This window comes from Crinia signifera, chromosome 6 (assembly GCF_055691185.1).
Source record: "Crinia signifera chromosome 6, ASM5569118v1, whole genome shotgun sequence".
Lineage (NCBI taxonomy): Eukaryota > Metazoa > Chordata > Amphibia > Anura > Myobatrachidae > Crinia > Crinia signifera.
This window is the reverse complement of record NC_139222.1, coordinates 286,230,515-286,249,366: the sequence shown is the minus strand read 5'-3', so window position 1 is coordinate 286,249,366 and position 18,852 is coordinate 286,230,515. Positions and strand designations below refer to the sequence as shown.

The following is an 18,852-nucleotide window of genomic DNA, read 5'->3' as shown; positions in this document are numbered from 1 at the left end:
ACACGGATTTAGCCAAAATTCACATAATTCCAAATGGAGTGAGCCAAAATTCACATAATGCCACATGGATTGAGCCAAAATTCACATGATGCCAAATGGAATGAGCCAAAATTCACATAATGCCACATGGATTGAGCCAAAATTCACATAATGCCACATGGATTGAGCCAGAATTCGCATAATGCCACACGGATTAAGCCAAAATTCACAATACCCTTCATAAACAGGGACATTGTACGGCAAAGGCGCCATAATGTCCATTACACGTTAAATTACACACCATTATGTCCATTATGTATTATGCCAAACACCATAATGCCTATTAAAATTATGCTACATAAGTGCTACATGCTCATTGCCAAGGGTTCCATGCTCATTGCCATGTGGGATTACATGCTCATTGCCAAGGGGGTATACATGCTCGTGGTAAATGGGGGACAGCCACCGCCAGGCAGAAGTGATAGCCACTGACAGTGGCAGAGCCTGGCTGTATTCAGAGCACTGCAGGTCCCGGCTGTTTGAAATAATACCCCTTTCACACCAGAAAATGCATTCCCAGGTTGGCCCCTTTTACACCAGCCTAGTCCCTGCATTTTCTGGTGTGAGGGGGAGAGACAACCACCCCTCCCCCCTTTAACCAGTTATCTCATTTAGGGGCCCATTTATCAATAATTTACCATATTTGCGGCTAAATCCCCGAAAACACCAGTTTTTCGGGGGTTTAGCTCCAAATCTCTTATATATTTAGCCAGATCTGTCACTCATCCCCTGTGTAGCTATCGTCCCTGCCCAGCAGGATACACAAACCCGCCCCCCTAGGGAAAAGACCATTGTTTTATGTGTATAACGTTTTCATGTGTATAACGTTCCAAACCCCTTGACATCACCTCCCCCCGCCCAGCCAGGGCTACAGTACACGCCCACCATTACTCCTGCACTCCCCCCCCCTCTGCCAGCACACCCCCCTGACCCCCCGCGACCCCCCCTCCCAAAATTCGCGGGACGCCCGCAACCCCCCTCCCGCAATTCGCGGGACCCCGCGACCCACCCCCCCTCCTGCGATTTGCGGACCAGCTCCCCTCCCGCGATTCACGGCACTCCCCTCCTGAGATTTGCGACCCCCCTCCCGCTATTCTAGCCCCCCCCCGCGCAATTTGCGGACCCCCCGCCCCCTTCCGCGATTCACGGAACCCCCGGTAGCGCACACCTCCCTCGATTCACACCCCCCTCCAGCGCCCCCTCCCACAATTTGCAGACCCCCTCCTGCGATTCTCGGACCCCCCCTCCCGCGATTCACGCCCCACCTCACGCAATTCACGGCACCCCCCGCACCCCCGTCCTGCGATTCGCAGCCCCCACGACCCCCACACCCCCCCTCCCACGATTGATGCCCCCTCCCACGATTCAAGGACCCCCGCGCCACCCCCCCTGCGCAATATCTGTGATGCCAGGGGGGAACTGGCAGGCGCCGGAACCGGGTGGGGGTCGGAATTAACGGATCCCATATTATGGGGAAAAAAGTTACAGCTTTGCCAGGCGACATCTCCGGTTCCCGGAGGGCTAGAGACATGGGGCTGGGCTTGTTGGTGCCCCCCCCCCCCCCCTGAATACGCCAATGTATATATATATATATATATATATTTATGTGTGTGTGTACCCTAACATCCCCCTCCACAGCCTAACCCTATGCCATCTTGACCCTAACCTGGCATACTCACTTTCTGGATATCGGCTGTCGGTATTCCGGCATCGGCATCCTGATTTGTTTTGAAGTCCTGGCGCCACTGTTCTGACAGCAGTCAGGATGCTGGTGTCGGTATACTGAACATCAACATCTTGACTACCCGGATGCTGACCACATCCCATATATAACAGGCATTACGATTTGTGGCATAATGTATAAGGGGCATTACAGTGTGCGGCAAATTGCGTAATGGGCATTGCGGTGTGCGGCATAATGTGTAATGGGCATTACGGGGTGTGGCATATTGTGTATTGAGCATTACTGTGTCTTTCATATTGTGTAATGGGCATTACGGTGTGTAGCATACCGTGCAATGGGCATGACAGTATTTAGCATTATTTGTAATGACCATTACGGTGTGTGGCATAATGTGTAATGGGCATTACACCTTAAACCGAGGCCACACACCCTTTTTTGTAATGTGAACACTCTTTTTTTATATCTATTGGAGGGGCACTTTTTTAATGGGGAAGCGCTAGAATTTTTTTGGGCTTGGAGGAGCAAAATTTATAGTTACGCCACTGATCGGCTGGTACTTTATTCCTCTCTAAGCTTAGTACATTTGCCCCTGAAGTATCCGATGTTCGCTTATAGATGGTAAAACAAGGGGAGCGCGGCAGTATCAGAAGAGTAGGAGGGGTGGGATGAAGAGAGGGCACATAGATTGAGAGTGATAGACAACCAAATAATCAGCTCCTACCTGACATTTTTCAAACACAGTCTGTGACATGGCAGGTAGGAGCTGATTGGCTGGCAGTTTATCACTCTCCATTTTATCTCTTTTGAAGCTTAGTGCATCTGGCCCTAAGTGGGCATTCTGAGCGGGCACAGCCGTCCTCACCATCTCTGATCCAAACTATTATGTTCATAGACCACAATGTGAGACTTGTGTACTGAAGCGTCTGTGTAGGGCCCGAAGTGTACAAAGCCATATTGCCAATCCTCACCCAGCCGCATGATTTACCTCTCAGACCTCACACGCTGGGAACGGAGGCTTGTATAATAATTCACCCCACATAGACCATTTGTGCCATTTATGCCCCATTGGTCATGCAATTAAAATACAATACAGTTCAATAACGTGACTATCTCTTCCAGGCCATTGTTTCATTTCTCTCTCTCACTTTCCTTTCTTTAGGTCGGTAATGGGCTTAGATAAGGAATCCGACCTTGTGCACATGGAGGCGCGGACGGCTGACGGACGTGAGTACTTTTGGTTGAAACATAATGGAAATCGCAACATTTTACAATGCAAAATCATGTGCTTCCTAATACCTGAAATTTACATTTTAATTGAGTGGAATGAGGCGGTTTGTCTGACAGCCGGCATTTGTAACCGCTTAGACCCAACACATCTACCGGTAACCCTGTGCTCCCATGGTTCCCGTGCAGCAAGATCAGGCTGCCCCCCCCCCCCCCTCCTCTGTCCGTGCAGATGCCTGTAGAGTGTAATACCCGTTGAAGGCGTTTGCAAATCGTGTCCGCACATGCGGATTTTTGCCCACATGCATGTGCAGACCTGCAGCATCGGTCCCCGGCGCAAATACTCTGGGTGACCGCGTCAATGTGAATTAGGCCCGTACTCCAGTTGAAGTTCTGAGTAACTCTATGGGCCTGATTCAGAGATAGTTGTAGTTTGTCGATTCCTCACTAAGTTTGCGGGAGTAGGGGGGGCACACAGGGCAAGGACTCCCCGCACACTGGGCCGCACCCGGGCACAGTGCTAAAGTGTGAGCGTTTGCACATGAGCACCTGCTCCCTGGCTGCGCAGCCTAACTAGGAAGCCAGGTGCAGGGCAGCCATGTTCTGGTTTACAGCGGCTGCATGTCCCAAGTGGTTCGGACATGACTGCGTTGTCCAGACCACTGCTCCCCCAATATGTTGCATCCTGCCCCCTGCAATGTCGTCACCCCAGTGACTCCCCTTTACCGTACCCGGCCAGCACTGAAACTGTGATCTCCTAGGATTACTAGTTCAGGGCTGGCGGCTGATAGCTGCGAGCGCGCATGCGCACATTCGTGAAAATCGCTGAACAGCCATTTACACAGATATGCTAATGAGTCTGAACTTTTGGTACCGCAGCCATTTTGATTTGCGTATGTAGTCGCAGGCAGTTAAAATGTCCCAAAAATGTGATCACAATATTCACGCGTTTGTCCCCCCCGTCCCATTAGCACCACCAAACAGACCATGACTATCTAGCAATTTGTGAATAAATACATTGCAACACATGCACAGTTTGACTCCAAGGGTAAAAGAAAAACAGTGAACTGTGCAGAAAACTGATGTTGCCTCGATCTCTGAATTAGCCCCACGGCCCCATCATCTCACTGTGCAAGTTTGGAGTTGGTCAAACTACTCTTAGGGCTTAGGGCAGTATTCCATGCTTTTTGCGAGCTGTGACAGCTCGCAATGGACAGTATTCAACTGACACCCCCCCCCCCCCACACACACACGCCGCTTCCACCTTACAGCGATGTGGAAACGGCGTGTGCGGCCACCATTAGCTGCGAGCCTCGCCATTTGGGGAAATCCTCACTGTCCTCTGACAGCGAGGATTCCCCCGGAACGTTGAATATGGCTAGCCGCCAGTGCGGGGGGGTGTGTTGAATGGTGAGGGTCTCTTGTTTCCAGCGAACCTTGTCGTTCAACCCCCTCGCCGGCCGTATTGAATACAGCCCTAATTCTTCTCAAACCCACCAATATATATATTATTTTACTGAGCTATTTATTTAAAACAATATATACGCAGTAAACCTTAAATTGAAAATGCAAATTATTGGACTGTTGACAACCGTGAGCTAATTACCAACTGCTGTTACAGAGGAATAAATAATTGTATTAAAACCCGTCCGCCGTAGGACCCTCATCGCCCAGGCTTTCATTTTAGCATGCAATTTATTTTATCCAGATTGCTCATACTGCCATCAAAATTACTTTTCTATCTGAATGATAATTACTTTGTGTTATTTACTTATTACCTGCGCCGCAGACTCACCGGGCTGTGCTGTTTGCTTGCAACTTAAGGTATTGCGCCCGCGTCGTTTTTTTCCCTTGGCTTCGTCTTATTTGCATTTAGGATTTTACGGAGTTGTCTTCTGGCGCAACACGTGACCTACAGGCGTGTGCGCTCTACCGCTTGCTGGAACACCTTTATTTAAATATTTGCTTAGATTTCATTTAAATCTCTGGAGTTCCCTGGTTTAGTGGTCTGGAAAGGCTTAGCGTGAGCTCAGAGCAAACCGACGCAAGAAAGACGATCGGATGATGTAGCCGGATACATTAATGCCAGAGCTGGACCGCATTAACCCTCTGAATGCCAAGCGAATTTGTCAAAATAGGTGCGAAAATTGGCAACGGGAAAAATTGGGGGGTGGGAAATCGCGGCGTTTATACACTTGGTAAGCAGCAGATTTATGCCAACCTGAATCACCCCAACTATGTAGTACTTCCCAGAAGTTGGGTGGCGGTTGAAGTTAAATGCTGCAGTACCGCTTAAGACCACTAGGTTGCAATTACTTTTGGCCATATCCTATAATTGTTGGAGTATGATTATTTTAGGATAGACTGACACTTATTATGGAAGTAACATTTATAGCTGTATTGCCATTGGAAAACAATGAAAGGCTTCCAGTCTCGGGCCCTCTGACTTCTGGTTCTGACCCTGGTCACATGACCAGTCTCACCTGAATTCCGGGGAATGGTATGAGAGGACCAGAGCGAGATTTAAACTGATTAGGCAGAAATTCGGCAGGAATATTGGGGCAGATGTAATAAGCCCGGAGAAGAGATAAACTGGAGATAAAGTGGAAGGAGATAACGCACCAGCCAATCAGCTGTGTTTGACATATGACAGTTGGGAGTTGATTGTCAGGTGCGTTATCTCCTTCCACTTTATCTCCAGTTTATCTCTTTGCCAGGCTTAATACATCTGCCCCATTATGAAGTACAGAGTACTGATGTATTTCGGTACATTAAATATTGCAGAAGCCTTAACCCAGGCATGTCCAAACTGTGGCCCTCCAGCTGTTGCGAAACTACACATCCCAGCATGCATTGCTACAATTTTAGCATTCCCTAATAGCAAAACTGGCAAGACATGATGGGACTTGTAGTTTCACAGCAGCTGGAGGGCCATAGTTTGGACTTGCCTGTCTTAACCCCTCGGGAAACCCCAACCCCAACAGTGCATGTTTTCTAGGTGTTCTAGCAGAAGATGGGTAGATGTATCAAACATTGGAGAGCGATAAAAGGGTCTATATACTAAGACTTCGCTGGAGAAGTGGAGGGAGATAAATTCACCAATCAACTCCTAACTGTCATTTTTCAAACACAGCCTTTAATATAGCAGCAAGGAGCTGATTGGCTGGTACTTTATCTCTCTTCAAGACTTAGTGAATAGACCCCAAATTACCAGCCAATCAGTGTCAAACTACTGTGAATGAAAAAAAGACCAGGCCTGATTGGTTGGTAAGTTGGGCCTGATTCGTACGCATGCTCAAACCCTGACCTTCTGGGACGGGGACAAATTTCGGACTTGAGCGCTCAGTTCTGAATCATGCCCTTTAATTCTGTCCAAGCTTTGATCCACCTCCCCCTTAAGAATAACAAGTGAAATAGTGTCACCTGTCTATCCTTTAAAATGTGTCCTGTGAGCCAGTAATAAATACACCTGTGCACCAACAAGGAGATCCGGAAAACATGCACTGCTAGGGTGCGATGAGGACTGGAGTTGGGGAACCCTGCTCTAGTCTATGCAGATGGCACAAACAGTAGAACCCCGCAATCGGTGACAATTCCCCCGTGGCACAAGAGCGATCTCCTCATTCAAAACTGGCAAGTGACAGCGAGCAAACATTTCTTAATTAGCGGATTTCAGCAGCCGCAGCACACGTATGTAACACGCGTTCACAGAGAACATCAAATGATACTTTGCTTTCCAAAAATATATGAGGTTCTACGCCACATCCCCGTGTTTGGCTGTTACATTCCGCTCTCACAAATTCATGCAAAAAACAATATTTTCATTTTTATCTGAAACAAAAGTGTTACCCAGAGGATTAATTAAGTTTTACGTGTTAGTCTGGAGGACGGAGCGGTTGGCGCACATTAAAGCAAATAATCCCTAACTAATGAAGCCGGGATTATAATTATGTTACTGCCTGATTGTTTTATGCTCTGTATTACTTTGAGGATATTAGAAAACACTTTGATTCTCCTCCTCGCCTGCGTTCTGGGGTCGCGTCTCTACCTCTCTCAAATCCTGCAAATTATCCCTCATTACAAAGGAACGGCGCCATTCTATATGTTAGCATTGTACGGTATAACTACAGACAAAGGACAAAGAGAAAACAAAGGAAACAAGAAGATATGAGTCCGTCATTACGTGAACCATTGGGAATAATATGCGAAACGTAATATCGTATTACGGTGTATCCGCTGCTGTTTGCGCTTGTCAGAATATTTGTGGCGGGGGATGCGGTTAGCATCTGGGCGGATGGGATGCTGGCAGTCAGAATAGTGACAGCTTTAGAGATGGGATTTGGGGGGGGGGGGGGGAGGCGGTGACTTAGGTTTGGGCATTACCGGGTGATTTAGGGTTAGGCTGTGGGATGGAAGGTTAGGGTTTGGCTGTGGTGAGGGAGGGAAAAGCACTTAGAAGGGTCGATACGGTTAGGTGATCAGTGGTGGGGGGCAGGGGGCTGCTGCTGGCCACGCCGCCAGGTCTGTGCCGGACCCAGCCACCGGATCACCACAGGTCTCTGTCAGTCCCTCCTACCAAGGTCCTGGTGCAGCTAGACCAATAGTTTCAGAAGAATTGTGTAATACAGTATACCTTTTTCACTTAGTTTGTTTCTTCAGACTGTTATTAATGATTTATAATACTGCTTAGTGTCATAAACTCCCATGGCAATAACAGCCACATGGCATATGATGTATTTAGCAGAGAGGCTTTGGAAAACCCCTCTGAGCTCTATCTGCTCTGTGCAGTGGATCACCCTCCCCTTCCTTCTCCCCTTCTCTACTATCGCATGACATACCGAGAGCCTGTTCCAGACATATTTTTATTGCATGCACCTAATGAGATAATGATTTGTAGATAAGTAACAATCCGACCAATGTTTTCTCAGGCGGACATAGGCCCTTATTCAGATCTGATCGCAGTACAAATTTGTTCTCAAAATGGGCAAAACCATGTGCCCTGCAGGGGGGCAGATGTAACATGTATAGTGCGGGATGTACTATGCTAAAAATGCGGTAAAACCCCCATTTTCAGGTTTTTTTTTCCGGATTTTCTAATGTACTAATACTCGACTGCTGTGTCATCGCAGGGCAGGGTATCGCCACCTTTGGGCCAGCAGTGACGTTCTGGCGATTCGCCAGCAAAGAAGAGCCCGGCCCCATCTGTAGGTGATTCATCGCGCCCTACATGCGCTCTTCACACCGTCGTAAGGGGCTGCGCCCCCTTAATTTGTGAACGTTTGTATTGTGAGACATATGGTTAGAATTGTATGAAAGATGCCTGTATTGCAACTTGAGCTATAGGTGAAATGTGTTAAATAGAGAGCATATGATTTGGAAGGGGGGCGTATTGTTTTGTTTAATTAAAAAGCGGTTACAGAGTAAGATGTACATTGATAGGTGTGGAGGGTACAGTGACATTTGTGGGTGGGGGGGGGCTGTGTGTGCATGTTGTTTAGGTGTGTGTGCAATAATATAGTAGGGTGTTTCTGAGTCAGCGGCTCCCCACTGGCGGAGGTCACGACACAGGAAAACAGGAGGCTGGGTAGTGATAGGGGTGTGTGGGCATAAGGGGGATTAAAGAGGACGGTAGGGGACACTGTGCAGCTTCTGCCAGTGGGTGAGGGTCCAGCGTGGCAGTACAGGAGTACAGGACGGTGGCCCTGAGTCAGTGTCTCCTCCTACTGGGTGGGAGTTAGGGTGCATGAGAACAAGAGTCTGGGCTATGAGGCATGATAGGGGCATGTGGGCAACACAGCGTCAGCGACTCCCCAGTGGTGGAAGTTACGGTTCAGGAGATCAGGAAGCTGGGTAGTGATAGGGGTGTGTGGGTATGAGGGGGACTAAAGCTTTTGCGCTGGTGCAGAGGAGAGTGGGGGACACTGTGCAGCTTCTGCCAGTGGTTGAGGGTCCAGCGTGGCAGCACAGGAGTACAGGACGGTGGCCCTGAGTCAGTGTCTCCTCCTACTGGGTAGAAGTTAGGGTGCATGAGAGCTGGAGGCTGGGTGGTAAAGCATGATAGGGGAATGTGGGCAACACAGGGTGAGCAGCACCTGCTGTTCTCCTGCCCCGTAACTTCCGCCAGTGGGGACCCCACTGGCGGAAGTTACGGGGCAGGAGAACAGCAGGCAGGGCAGTGATAGAGGTGTGTGGGCATGAGGGGTAGTAAAGGTTTTTGGCTGTTGCAGAGTAGGGATGGGCATTGGTGCAGACGCCATTGATGGTTGGCATTGATGGCGATTTTGCACCCTGCCATCGATAGTAGTAAAATATTACTTGGATAACCATCGATTGTTGTAGCTATTGATGGTCATCCATTGTATCTGACTGAATAGGCTGTAGGTCAATCAGAACTTGGTGGCGGGACTTCCGGGTATGGGGGGGTGGAGCTATGTTCGTGTCCCGCAGCATAAAAAAATTTGAAACTTGATCGGTTCTCCTTTGCCATCGATGTAGGGAAACCAACTGGTCCTCCAACATCGATGGCAAAAGTATTCATCATCGGCCATAAACCATCGATGATTTGAAATCATTGATGGTCAATGGGCATCCCTAGAACTGGAGGAGGGTGGGGGACAGTATGCAGCTCCCGGCAGTGGGTGAGCGTCTCCTCCCACTGGGAGGGAGTGAGCGTGCATGAGAGCAGGAGGCTGTATAATAGTGGTGTGTGGGCAAGACATTGATAAAAGTTGTGGCGCTGGTGCAGAGGACCGTGGGGACACTTCTGGCAGTGGGGGAACCTGCAGCGCGGCAGCCAGGGCCGGATTTCCCACCTAGGGGCTGCACCTGCTTGTGGTGGTATAGGATCCCACATTGTCACGGTTGTACGTGAAATGCGGGAGCAGGGTAGCGGGGGTCCGCTGGGGGGGAAATTGCCGGAAGGGGGTCAGGGGGTCTGCAAATTGCGGAAGGGGGGGGGGCCGGGGGTCCGCGAATCGCGAGAGGGGGCCTGCAAATTGCGGGAGGGAACGTGAATCGCGGGAGGGGGGGGCGGGGGTTGCCATGAATCGCGGGAGGGGGCGGGGTCCATAAATCGCAGGAAGGGAGGGTCGCGGGGGGCCGGGAATCATGGGAGGGTGGCGCGGGGGTGCCGTGAATTGTGGGAGGGGGGGTCACGGGGTGCGCGAATCGTGGGAGGGGGTCGCGTGGGGCCCGCGAATCACGGGAGGGGGGGTCCGGGGGGTGGGGTTTGACGCTCATGGTGGATTGTGGGCGTGTACTGTAGCCCTGGCTGGGCGGGGGGAGGTGATGTCAAGGGGGTGGTGGTGTGTAGAACACTGGTCTTTTCCCTAGGGGTGGCGGGTTTGTGTATAATGCTGGGCGGGAACGTTATACACACAGGGGATGAGTGACAGATCTGGCTAAATATATAAGAGATTACTATTGTTACAGTACGTGAGAGTGTGAGTGAGAGTAATGAATCTAGCCACATGGTCCTATCACATTATGAGAACAGATCCCACAGGGCTCAGCCACTCAAGTGCATGCCAGAGACACAGCATAGCTGACACTCCACCGTGTGCAGCAGATCAGGCAACATTGATGCACTTAGGGGGTAATTCTGGTTCACTCGCAAACATCTCAGCTCTCTTACTCACCTACCATCTATCCCTGCATCGCTTTTCACTCGCTTCCTTACATCTCTAAATATTTCACTGTCTGGCATGCACTCAAGTGCATGCCAGAGACACAGCATAGGTCAAGAAGCTAACACTCCACCGTGTGCAGCAGATCAGGCAACATTGATGCACTTAGGGGAAATTCTGGTTCACTCGCAAACATCTCAGCTCTCTTACTCACCTACCATCTATCCCTGCATCGCTTCTCACTCGCTTCCTTACATCTCTAAATATTTCACTGTTTGGTCCTTGTCGTTGACCCTGTCCTGTCTGTCCTTGTCTGTCTCTCTGTCCTTGTCCTTCTCTCTTTCCTGTCTGTCCTTGTTGTCCTTCTCTCTGTCCTCTCTGTCCTTGTCCCTGTCCTGTCTGTCCTTGTCCCTGTCCTGTCTGTCCTTGTCCCTGTCCTGTCTGTCCTTCTCTCTGTCCTCTCTGTCCTTGTCCCGTCTGTCCTTGTCCCTGTCCTGTCTGTCCTTCTCTCTGTCCTCTCTGTCCTTGTCCCGTCTGTCCTTGTCCCTGTTCTGTCTGTCCTTGTCCCTGTCCTGTCTGTCCTTGTCCCTGTCCTATCTCTTGGTAGCTTTTTAGATTGAATTGTTTGTGTTTTATATAATCCATGTCCCTGTGGCTATAGACACTTGGTATAAATATATGAATGAAATATAGTCATCTTCTAATTATTGTATAAACTGGGATCTAATACATTGAATTTCTTATTAGATAGCAACAATATTTTGATTAGATTACAGTCATGCCCTCCCAAAGTCCAGTATCTATCTGCCTGAAGGAGACGGAATCACCAGACATTAAAGTAAATTAAATTAAAGGCATACATTGTAATGTGATTTAGATATGCAAATTGCAATAGAAGCCATAATCAGCCATTGTGCTGTAATCAGGATAATGTGCTATGTGTAATATGTAATAATAAATACAATGAGATCTCCCTGGGTCTCTGCCTGCCGGCTACTATAACTTATAATACTCAGGCTGCAGTAATGGTAATATAGCCGGATGGGCGGGTTATAACGGATACTACTTGTATGATGCCCTTTAGGAGCTCACAGCCGGTGTCAGGCACAATAGCCTCTGAGCCTCAGCCGTATCTGCAGAGATATTATATGTAATACTCAGGCTGCAGTAATGGTAATATAGCCGGATGGGCGGGTTATAACGGATAATGCTTGTATGCTGCCCTTTAAGAGCTCACGCGCTGCTCACAGCCGCCCGCTGCCAGCCAGTCACACACTGCTCACAGCCCGCTGCCAGCCAGTCACACACTGCTCACAGCCCGCTGCCAGCCAGTCACACACTGCTCACAGCCCGCTGCCAGCCAGTCACACACTGCTCACAGCCGCCCGCTGCCAGCCAGTCACACTCTGCTCACAGACCGCTGCCAGCCAGTCACACTCTGCTCACAGCTCACTGCCAGCCAGTCACACTCTGCTCACAGCTCACTGCCAGCCAGTCACACGCTGCTCACAGTCCGCTGCCAGCCAGTCACACGCTGCTCACAGTCCACTGCCAGCCAGTCACACACTGCTCACAGTCCGCTGCCAGCCAGTCACACGCTGCTCACAGCCCGCTGCCAGCCAGTCACACGCTGCTCACAGTCCGCTGCCAGCCAGTCACACGCTGCTCACAGCCCGCTGCCAGCCAGTCACACGCTGCTCACAGTCCGCTGCCAGCCAGTCACACGCTGCTCACAGCCCGCTGCCAGCCAGTCACACGCTGCTTATACCCCCCCTGCCAGCCAGTCACACACTGCCCTCTGCCAGCCAGTCACACACTTATCACAATCCCCACCACTCTGCACTGACACCCATTGCCCCGCACCGACCCCAGGAACTCCCCTCTCACCTGTGTCCCGGCAGCCTCCTGCAGTGCTGCCCTGACCAGTGACCTCCTCCTCCCTAGCTCCATACTTCCCCTTCCTGGTGCATGGAGGAGGTGGAGGAGGTGCAGAGCAGTCATGAACCTGCTCACCCCCCGCCGGCTGCTTCGCACAGGGCAGCTCTTATCACGAGTGGCAGTTTGTGTGTAGGAGTTTGTGTGGCAGTTGGTTAGAGGCAGTTGGAAAGTGGCAGATGGGAAGGGGCAGTTGATGAGAAACACTTGTTGAGTAGAAGTTGATAAGGGGCAGATGGTAAGGGGCAGTTGATGTGAGGCAGTTGGTGAGTAGCAGTTGGAGAGAGTTAGTTGGTGAGCAGAAGTTGATGAGAGGCAGTTGGAAATGGGCATTTGGTGAGCATCAGTTGGTGAGAGGCAGTTGGTGAGTGGCAGTTGGCGAGGGGAAGTTGGTGAGCAGCAGTTGGAGAGGGGCAGTTGGATAGGGGCAGTTGGTGAGCAGCAGCTGGAGAGGGGCACCTCTTGAGAGCTATGCTGTGTACAAATGGGTACAATCAGCATGAGATTTTGATTATATAGTCAAAATCGCATCGGGATCGCATGCAGATTGTATGCAGATCGCACAGTTTTTTTTACCTTGTGATCCCGATGTGCGCTCCCGTGACAGCACAAATCGAAACCCAGATAGACAGGGCAGCAATTACTATATAGTGCAAATCTAATGCAGATTGTATGAATTGTATGCAAACTAGAGATGTGCGGCGGCCACTTTTTCGGGTTTTGGTTTTGGTTTTGGATCTGGATCTCCCTTCGTGTTTTGGATCTGGATTGGTTTTGGCAAAACCACCCTTGTGGGTTTTGGTTTTGGATCTGGATTTTTATGAAAAAATGCTAAAAATGGCTAAAATAACAGAATTTGGGCCTGTTTTTGCCCCTAAAGTGTTATTAACCTCAATAACATTAGTTTCCACTCATTTCTAGTCAATTTTGATCACTTCACAGCTTACAAAATTGTTTTTATTTACTGTAGTTGGGCCAAAAGGGCATACCGAGGTAGCTGGATGACTAAGCTAAGCGACAGCAGTCGGCATCACATACATGTGGACCTTACACTTCCAACCTGGCAGAGTGGCACTGCAGGGGCAGACAGGGTGGCAGTTTAATAAACTATCCCAAAAAAAGAGAAATGCTCCAAAGAGCAAATACAAAGAGGTATCGGCCTTGTCATGACTGGTGGTAGAAGCTTCAGCACTCCCACTACTTCCTCCTCCATCATCCTCCAAAAATGTGTTTTTATTTTATTTATTACTTATATTTATTTTTCTTACTTTACACTGGACACAGCCTGTCACACTGGACACAGCCCCTTGGACACTGGACACTGCCCCTGGACACAGCCCCTGGACACTGCCCCTGGACACTGGACACAGCCCATCACCCTGGACACAGCCCCTGGACAATGGACACAGCCTCTGGATACAGCTCTTGTACACTGGACACAGCCCGTCACCCTGGACACAGCCCCTGGACAATGGACACAGCCTCTGGACACAATTCTTGTACACTGGACACAGCCGTCACACTGGACACAGCCCCTGGACAATGGACACAGCCGTCACACTGGACACAGCCTCTGGACACAGCTCCTGTACACTGGACATAGCCTTCACACTGGACACTGCCCCTGGACACTGGACACAGCCCGTCACCCTGGACACAGCCCCTGGACAATGGACAGAGCCCGTTACCCTGGACACAGCCCCTGGACAATGGACACAGCCCGTTACCCTGGACACAGCCCCTGGACACGGCCCCTGGACAATGAACACAGCCTCTGGACACCGCCCCGGGACACAGCTCCTGTACACTGGACACAGCCGTCACACTGGACACTGCCCCTGGACACAGCCCCTGGACACTGGACACAGCTCCTGTACACAGCTCCTGTATACTGGACACAACCCCTGTACACTGGACACAACCCCTGTACACAGCCCCTGTACACTGGACACAGCCCCTGTACACTGGACACAGCCCCTGTACACTGGACACAGCCCCTGTCACACTGGACACTGGATATATGTAGTCACACTGGACAATGGATATATGTAGTCACACTGGACACAGGATATATGTCGTCCCACTGGACACAGACTATATGTCGTCACACTGGACACTGGATATATGTCGTCCCACTGGACACAGACTATATGTCGTCACACTGGACACAGGATATATGTCGTCACACTGGACTCTGGTTATATGTCGTCACACTGGACACTGGATATATATCTCGTCACACTGGACAATGGATATATGTCTCGCTGGACACAGGATATATGCCGGCACACATTACATGTCACACTGGACACAGGATATATGTTGTGACTTGTGACACTGGACACAGGATATATTGTCGTCACACTGGCCACTGGATATATGTCGTCACACTAGACACAGGATATGTCGTCACACTAGACACAGGATATATGTCGTGAGTGACTCGTGACACTGGACAATGGATAAGATATAGGCCGTCACACTGGACACAGCCCCTTGTATTACTGCAGCCCCTGTACACAGTGTACTACTCAGCAGCACTGCAGCCCCTGCGTGTGAGCACTGCAGCACTGAGTTAGTCAGTTAAATCACAAAAAACACAGGGTACAGGGCTAAATAAATCACAACACAGGGCTTAGGGCTAAATAAATCACAACAGGGCACGGGCCACAGGACAGCCCCTGGACAGTGGACACTGCAGCCCCTGCGTGTGAGCACTGCAGTACCTAGTTAGTTAAATCACACTACAGGGCTCAGGCCTATAAACAGTCACTGACTCTCACTCAATACAAGTCTACAACACAGTGCACGGAGCACAGGGCAGTGAGGGCACAGGGCAGGTCACGGAGCACAGCACAGGGCAGTGAGGGCACAGGGCAGGTCACGGAGCACAGCACAGCACGGAGCACAGCACAGGACAGTGAGGGCACAGGTCAGGTCACGGAGCACATGGCACAGGGCACACAGCACAGGGCACACAGAGCTTCCCAACCACCCTCTTCCCTCTCCAAGATTGGAGTGAAGATGGCAGGGGCGCGCGTGCGTCTTTTATAAGATTGCGAGAATCCGACAGCGCGATGATGACGTTCGGCCTCGTTATTGGTCCGGAATTCAGGCGGGAACTCCCGAGCCGACTCGGATCTGACCCGGATCCCCGATTTTCGGATCTGTCGGATCTCGGGAATCCGGAACCGCTCATCTCTAATGCAAACCTGTTGATAATGTTGCCCCTGCATTCCACAGCTCCTGGCCGCTGTTGATAATATTCCCCCTGTGCCCCACAGCCCCTGATTATTGTTGATAATATTCCCCCTGTGCCCCACAGCCCCTGATTATTGTTGATAATATTCCCCCTGTGCCCCACAACTCATCCCTTTAATCTGGGACACATATTAATTACACAGGTTCTGTGGCTGGCTTTCACCTGGTTTTAAACTGCCACAGAACCTGTGTAATTAATATGTGTCCCGGATTAAAGGTATGAGTTGGTAACCCTACCCACAGCCCCTGATTGCTGTTGATAATATTCCCCCTGTGTCCCACAGCCCCTGATTGCTGTTGATAATATCCCCCATGTGTCCCACAGCCCCTGATTGCTGTTGATAAATTTCCCCTTTTTCCCACAGCTCCTGGCCACTGTTGATAATATTCCTCCCCAGAGCCAGATTAAGGTCTAAATGGGCCTGGAGCTGAAAATGATCAAGGGCCTATTATGCACAATAATAGGGGTTGTGGCCAGCACCTAATAATGTGGGGGGGGGGGGGGGGGGCGTGACCAGTGATCTGGTTGGGTGGTCTGCTCATGGGTGTGTCTCTATTTGTGTAAATACTTTCAACTAATTCTATTTGCCTGGAAAGGGCAGGGGGCTGGCATAAGAAAAATGCAGGGAGATATATTGGTGGGTGAACTCCAAAAGGCGCACCCGCAGGATGCCGATGTCCTAAGATACTTGTGAGGTGAGGCTGCACTCCAGAAACTTGGTAGACAACATTTCAGCACCTTTTATGTGGTCACCTAAATTTACCACATCATATACCCCTTATACAAATCATGCAACACAATAGTAACTCCCTCATACTGTACTTGCCTCTTACACATTATGCCACATGGAATGAGCAAAAATTCACACTATGGCACACAGATTGAGTCAAAATTCACGTTATGCCACACAGATTAAGGCAAAATTCACATTTTGCCACATGGATTGGGCCAAAATACACACTATACCAGGTATGCCCAGCTGTTGTTAAAATACACGTCCCAGCATGCCCTTGACATAGTTTTATCATTCCCTAATAATAAAACTGTGGCAATGCATGATGGGACTTATAGTTTCACAACAGCTGGAGGGCCATAGTTTGGACATGCCTGCACTATACCAAACAGATTGAGCAATAATGCTAAATATGCTTCATAAACAGGGGCATTAAAAATTTACACCATAATGCCAATTACATGTTAAGTCACACACCACAATCTCCATTACGTATTATGCCAAACACCATAATGCCTATTAAAAATTATGCTACATAAGTGCTGCTTACCTACATCTTCATTGCCAGGGGTTCCATGCTCGTTGCCATGTGGGATTACATGCTCGTGGGAACTGGGGGACAGCCGCCACCAGGCAAAAATGACAGCCGGGTAGAGAGCAGGGGGTTGCCCGGCTGTATTTAGAGCACTGCATGTCCCGGCTATTTGAAATAATACCCCTTTAACAGCAGAAAATGCAGGGACTTACACAGGAATATGGTCCCAGGATCATGCAGGGACATTCCCGGACTGGCCCCTTTTTACACCAACCTAGTCTCTGCATTTTCTGATGTGAGGGGGAGAGAAAACCACCCCCGTCCCCTTTAAACAACCAGCTATATCTTCGGAACCAACTGACCCATTTACATGTAGGCTTCGAATGATTTTGGTCCTGTGAAACTGGGCCGTTTGGTTCCAGAGAAATCTGTCCTCAAACAACATGAAATTACATTTCAGAAAAGAAAAAAAAATTGGTTTACCCACAATATCTCTAGAACCAATGAACCCATATGGACCAGGTATCAGAATGAAGGCCCAGCTATTTGGGTTCGACTGAGATCAACCTCGAGCTTCTGTGATGCCGGAGGGGGAACTGGCAGCCGTTGGAACCGGGTGGAGGTCAGAATTAGTGGGTCCCATATTATCCTATGGGGAAAACATTCCATGTTTGCCTGGCGGTATCTCCGGTTCCCGGGGGGCTAGCGACGTGGGGCTGGGCTCGCTGGAAAGCCCTGACCCTCAGCTACAAAATGGGCCTATTTGGAGAGTGGGCCTGGAGCTGTAGCTCCATCAGGTCCATTATTAATCCGGCCCTGTTCCTCCCTGTGGGACATGGGGGGGGGGATATTATCAACAGCAATCAGGGGCTGTGGGGCACAGGAGGAATATTATCACCAGGCACAAGTCGAATAGCAAGGGGATCTCACCGTGTGTACACACCATAAAGTGTGATCAAGAAACTCTCTGGTGGAGAACTGAAGCCCCGTACACACGGGGGAGATCTATTGCTAAGTTTCTCCATTTCATCAGCGACCAGAGACGGTCGCTGATGAAAAAGAAACTGCCGGGGGAGCCCGGCAGTGGTAATCAGCTGGTCGCAGGAGCATGTTCCTCCGACCAGCGATCACTACAGGGGTAAAAATGGGAGCGCGCGCTCGGCAAGATATCTCCGGTGCACACTCCCATCGTGGGCAATATGGTCGCTTAGCGACCATAATTCCCACGATATTACACAAAATCGCCCCCGTGTGTACGCACCTTTAGTGAAAGAGCCTGTAAATGACCCTTTTACACAGTGACAGACTTTCAGCATAGTCACTGGGGGGAAGCTGAGCTGAGAGTATAGGAATACACAAGGCTCAGAGATCAGGACCCTCACCTGTCACTGCTGCATGTGGAGGAACAGTCTGACCCAGAGGAACAGATGATTGGGGTGAGATCATTCCAGCTGTTACATACAGCGTCTGCTAATAACACACCAACTGTTATACTCCTGTGTCAGGACTGTATTTCAGTGCTAGCCAATATACACAGATCTCATGGTGCAACCTCTGTTTTCAGAAATACGCAATAACCCCATTACCTTGCAAGTTCCCTGTTTACTGCTATTGTCTATTGGACTTTAGCAATACCCAATGAATGTCCTGTCATAGTAAATGTGTGCTATTATTGATAACAGATGCCAAAAATACCTAGAGTGTTTTAAAGATTGAAAAAAATCTAAAGATTCTCTTTTGAAATGTATAAAGCATTGAATAATTTAGCTACATTGGTTTTACAGACATAGAGTACTGTACTGGTTATAGACTGAA

The 18,852-nt window shown here is 49.7% G+C and overlaps 1 protein-coding gene across 1 annotated transcript in view; it reads left to right on the top strand.

The window, feature by feature from the left end:
* The window catches only part of SORCS3 (sortilin related VPS10 domain containing receptor 3), a 519,093-nt gene that overhangs the window by 308,977 nt on the left and 191,264 nt on the right, over window positions 1-18,852 (top strand). The window contains exon 6 of the mRNA XM_083149862.1: window positions 2,883-2,947. Within this exon, the coding sequence (XP_083005988.1) occupies window positions 2,883-2,947 (65 nt within the window). The remainder of the gene's footprint in view (window positions 1-2,882; window positions 2,948-18,852) is intronic.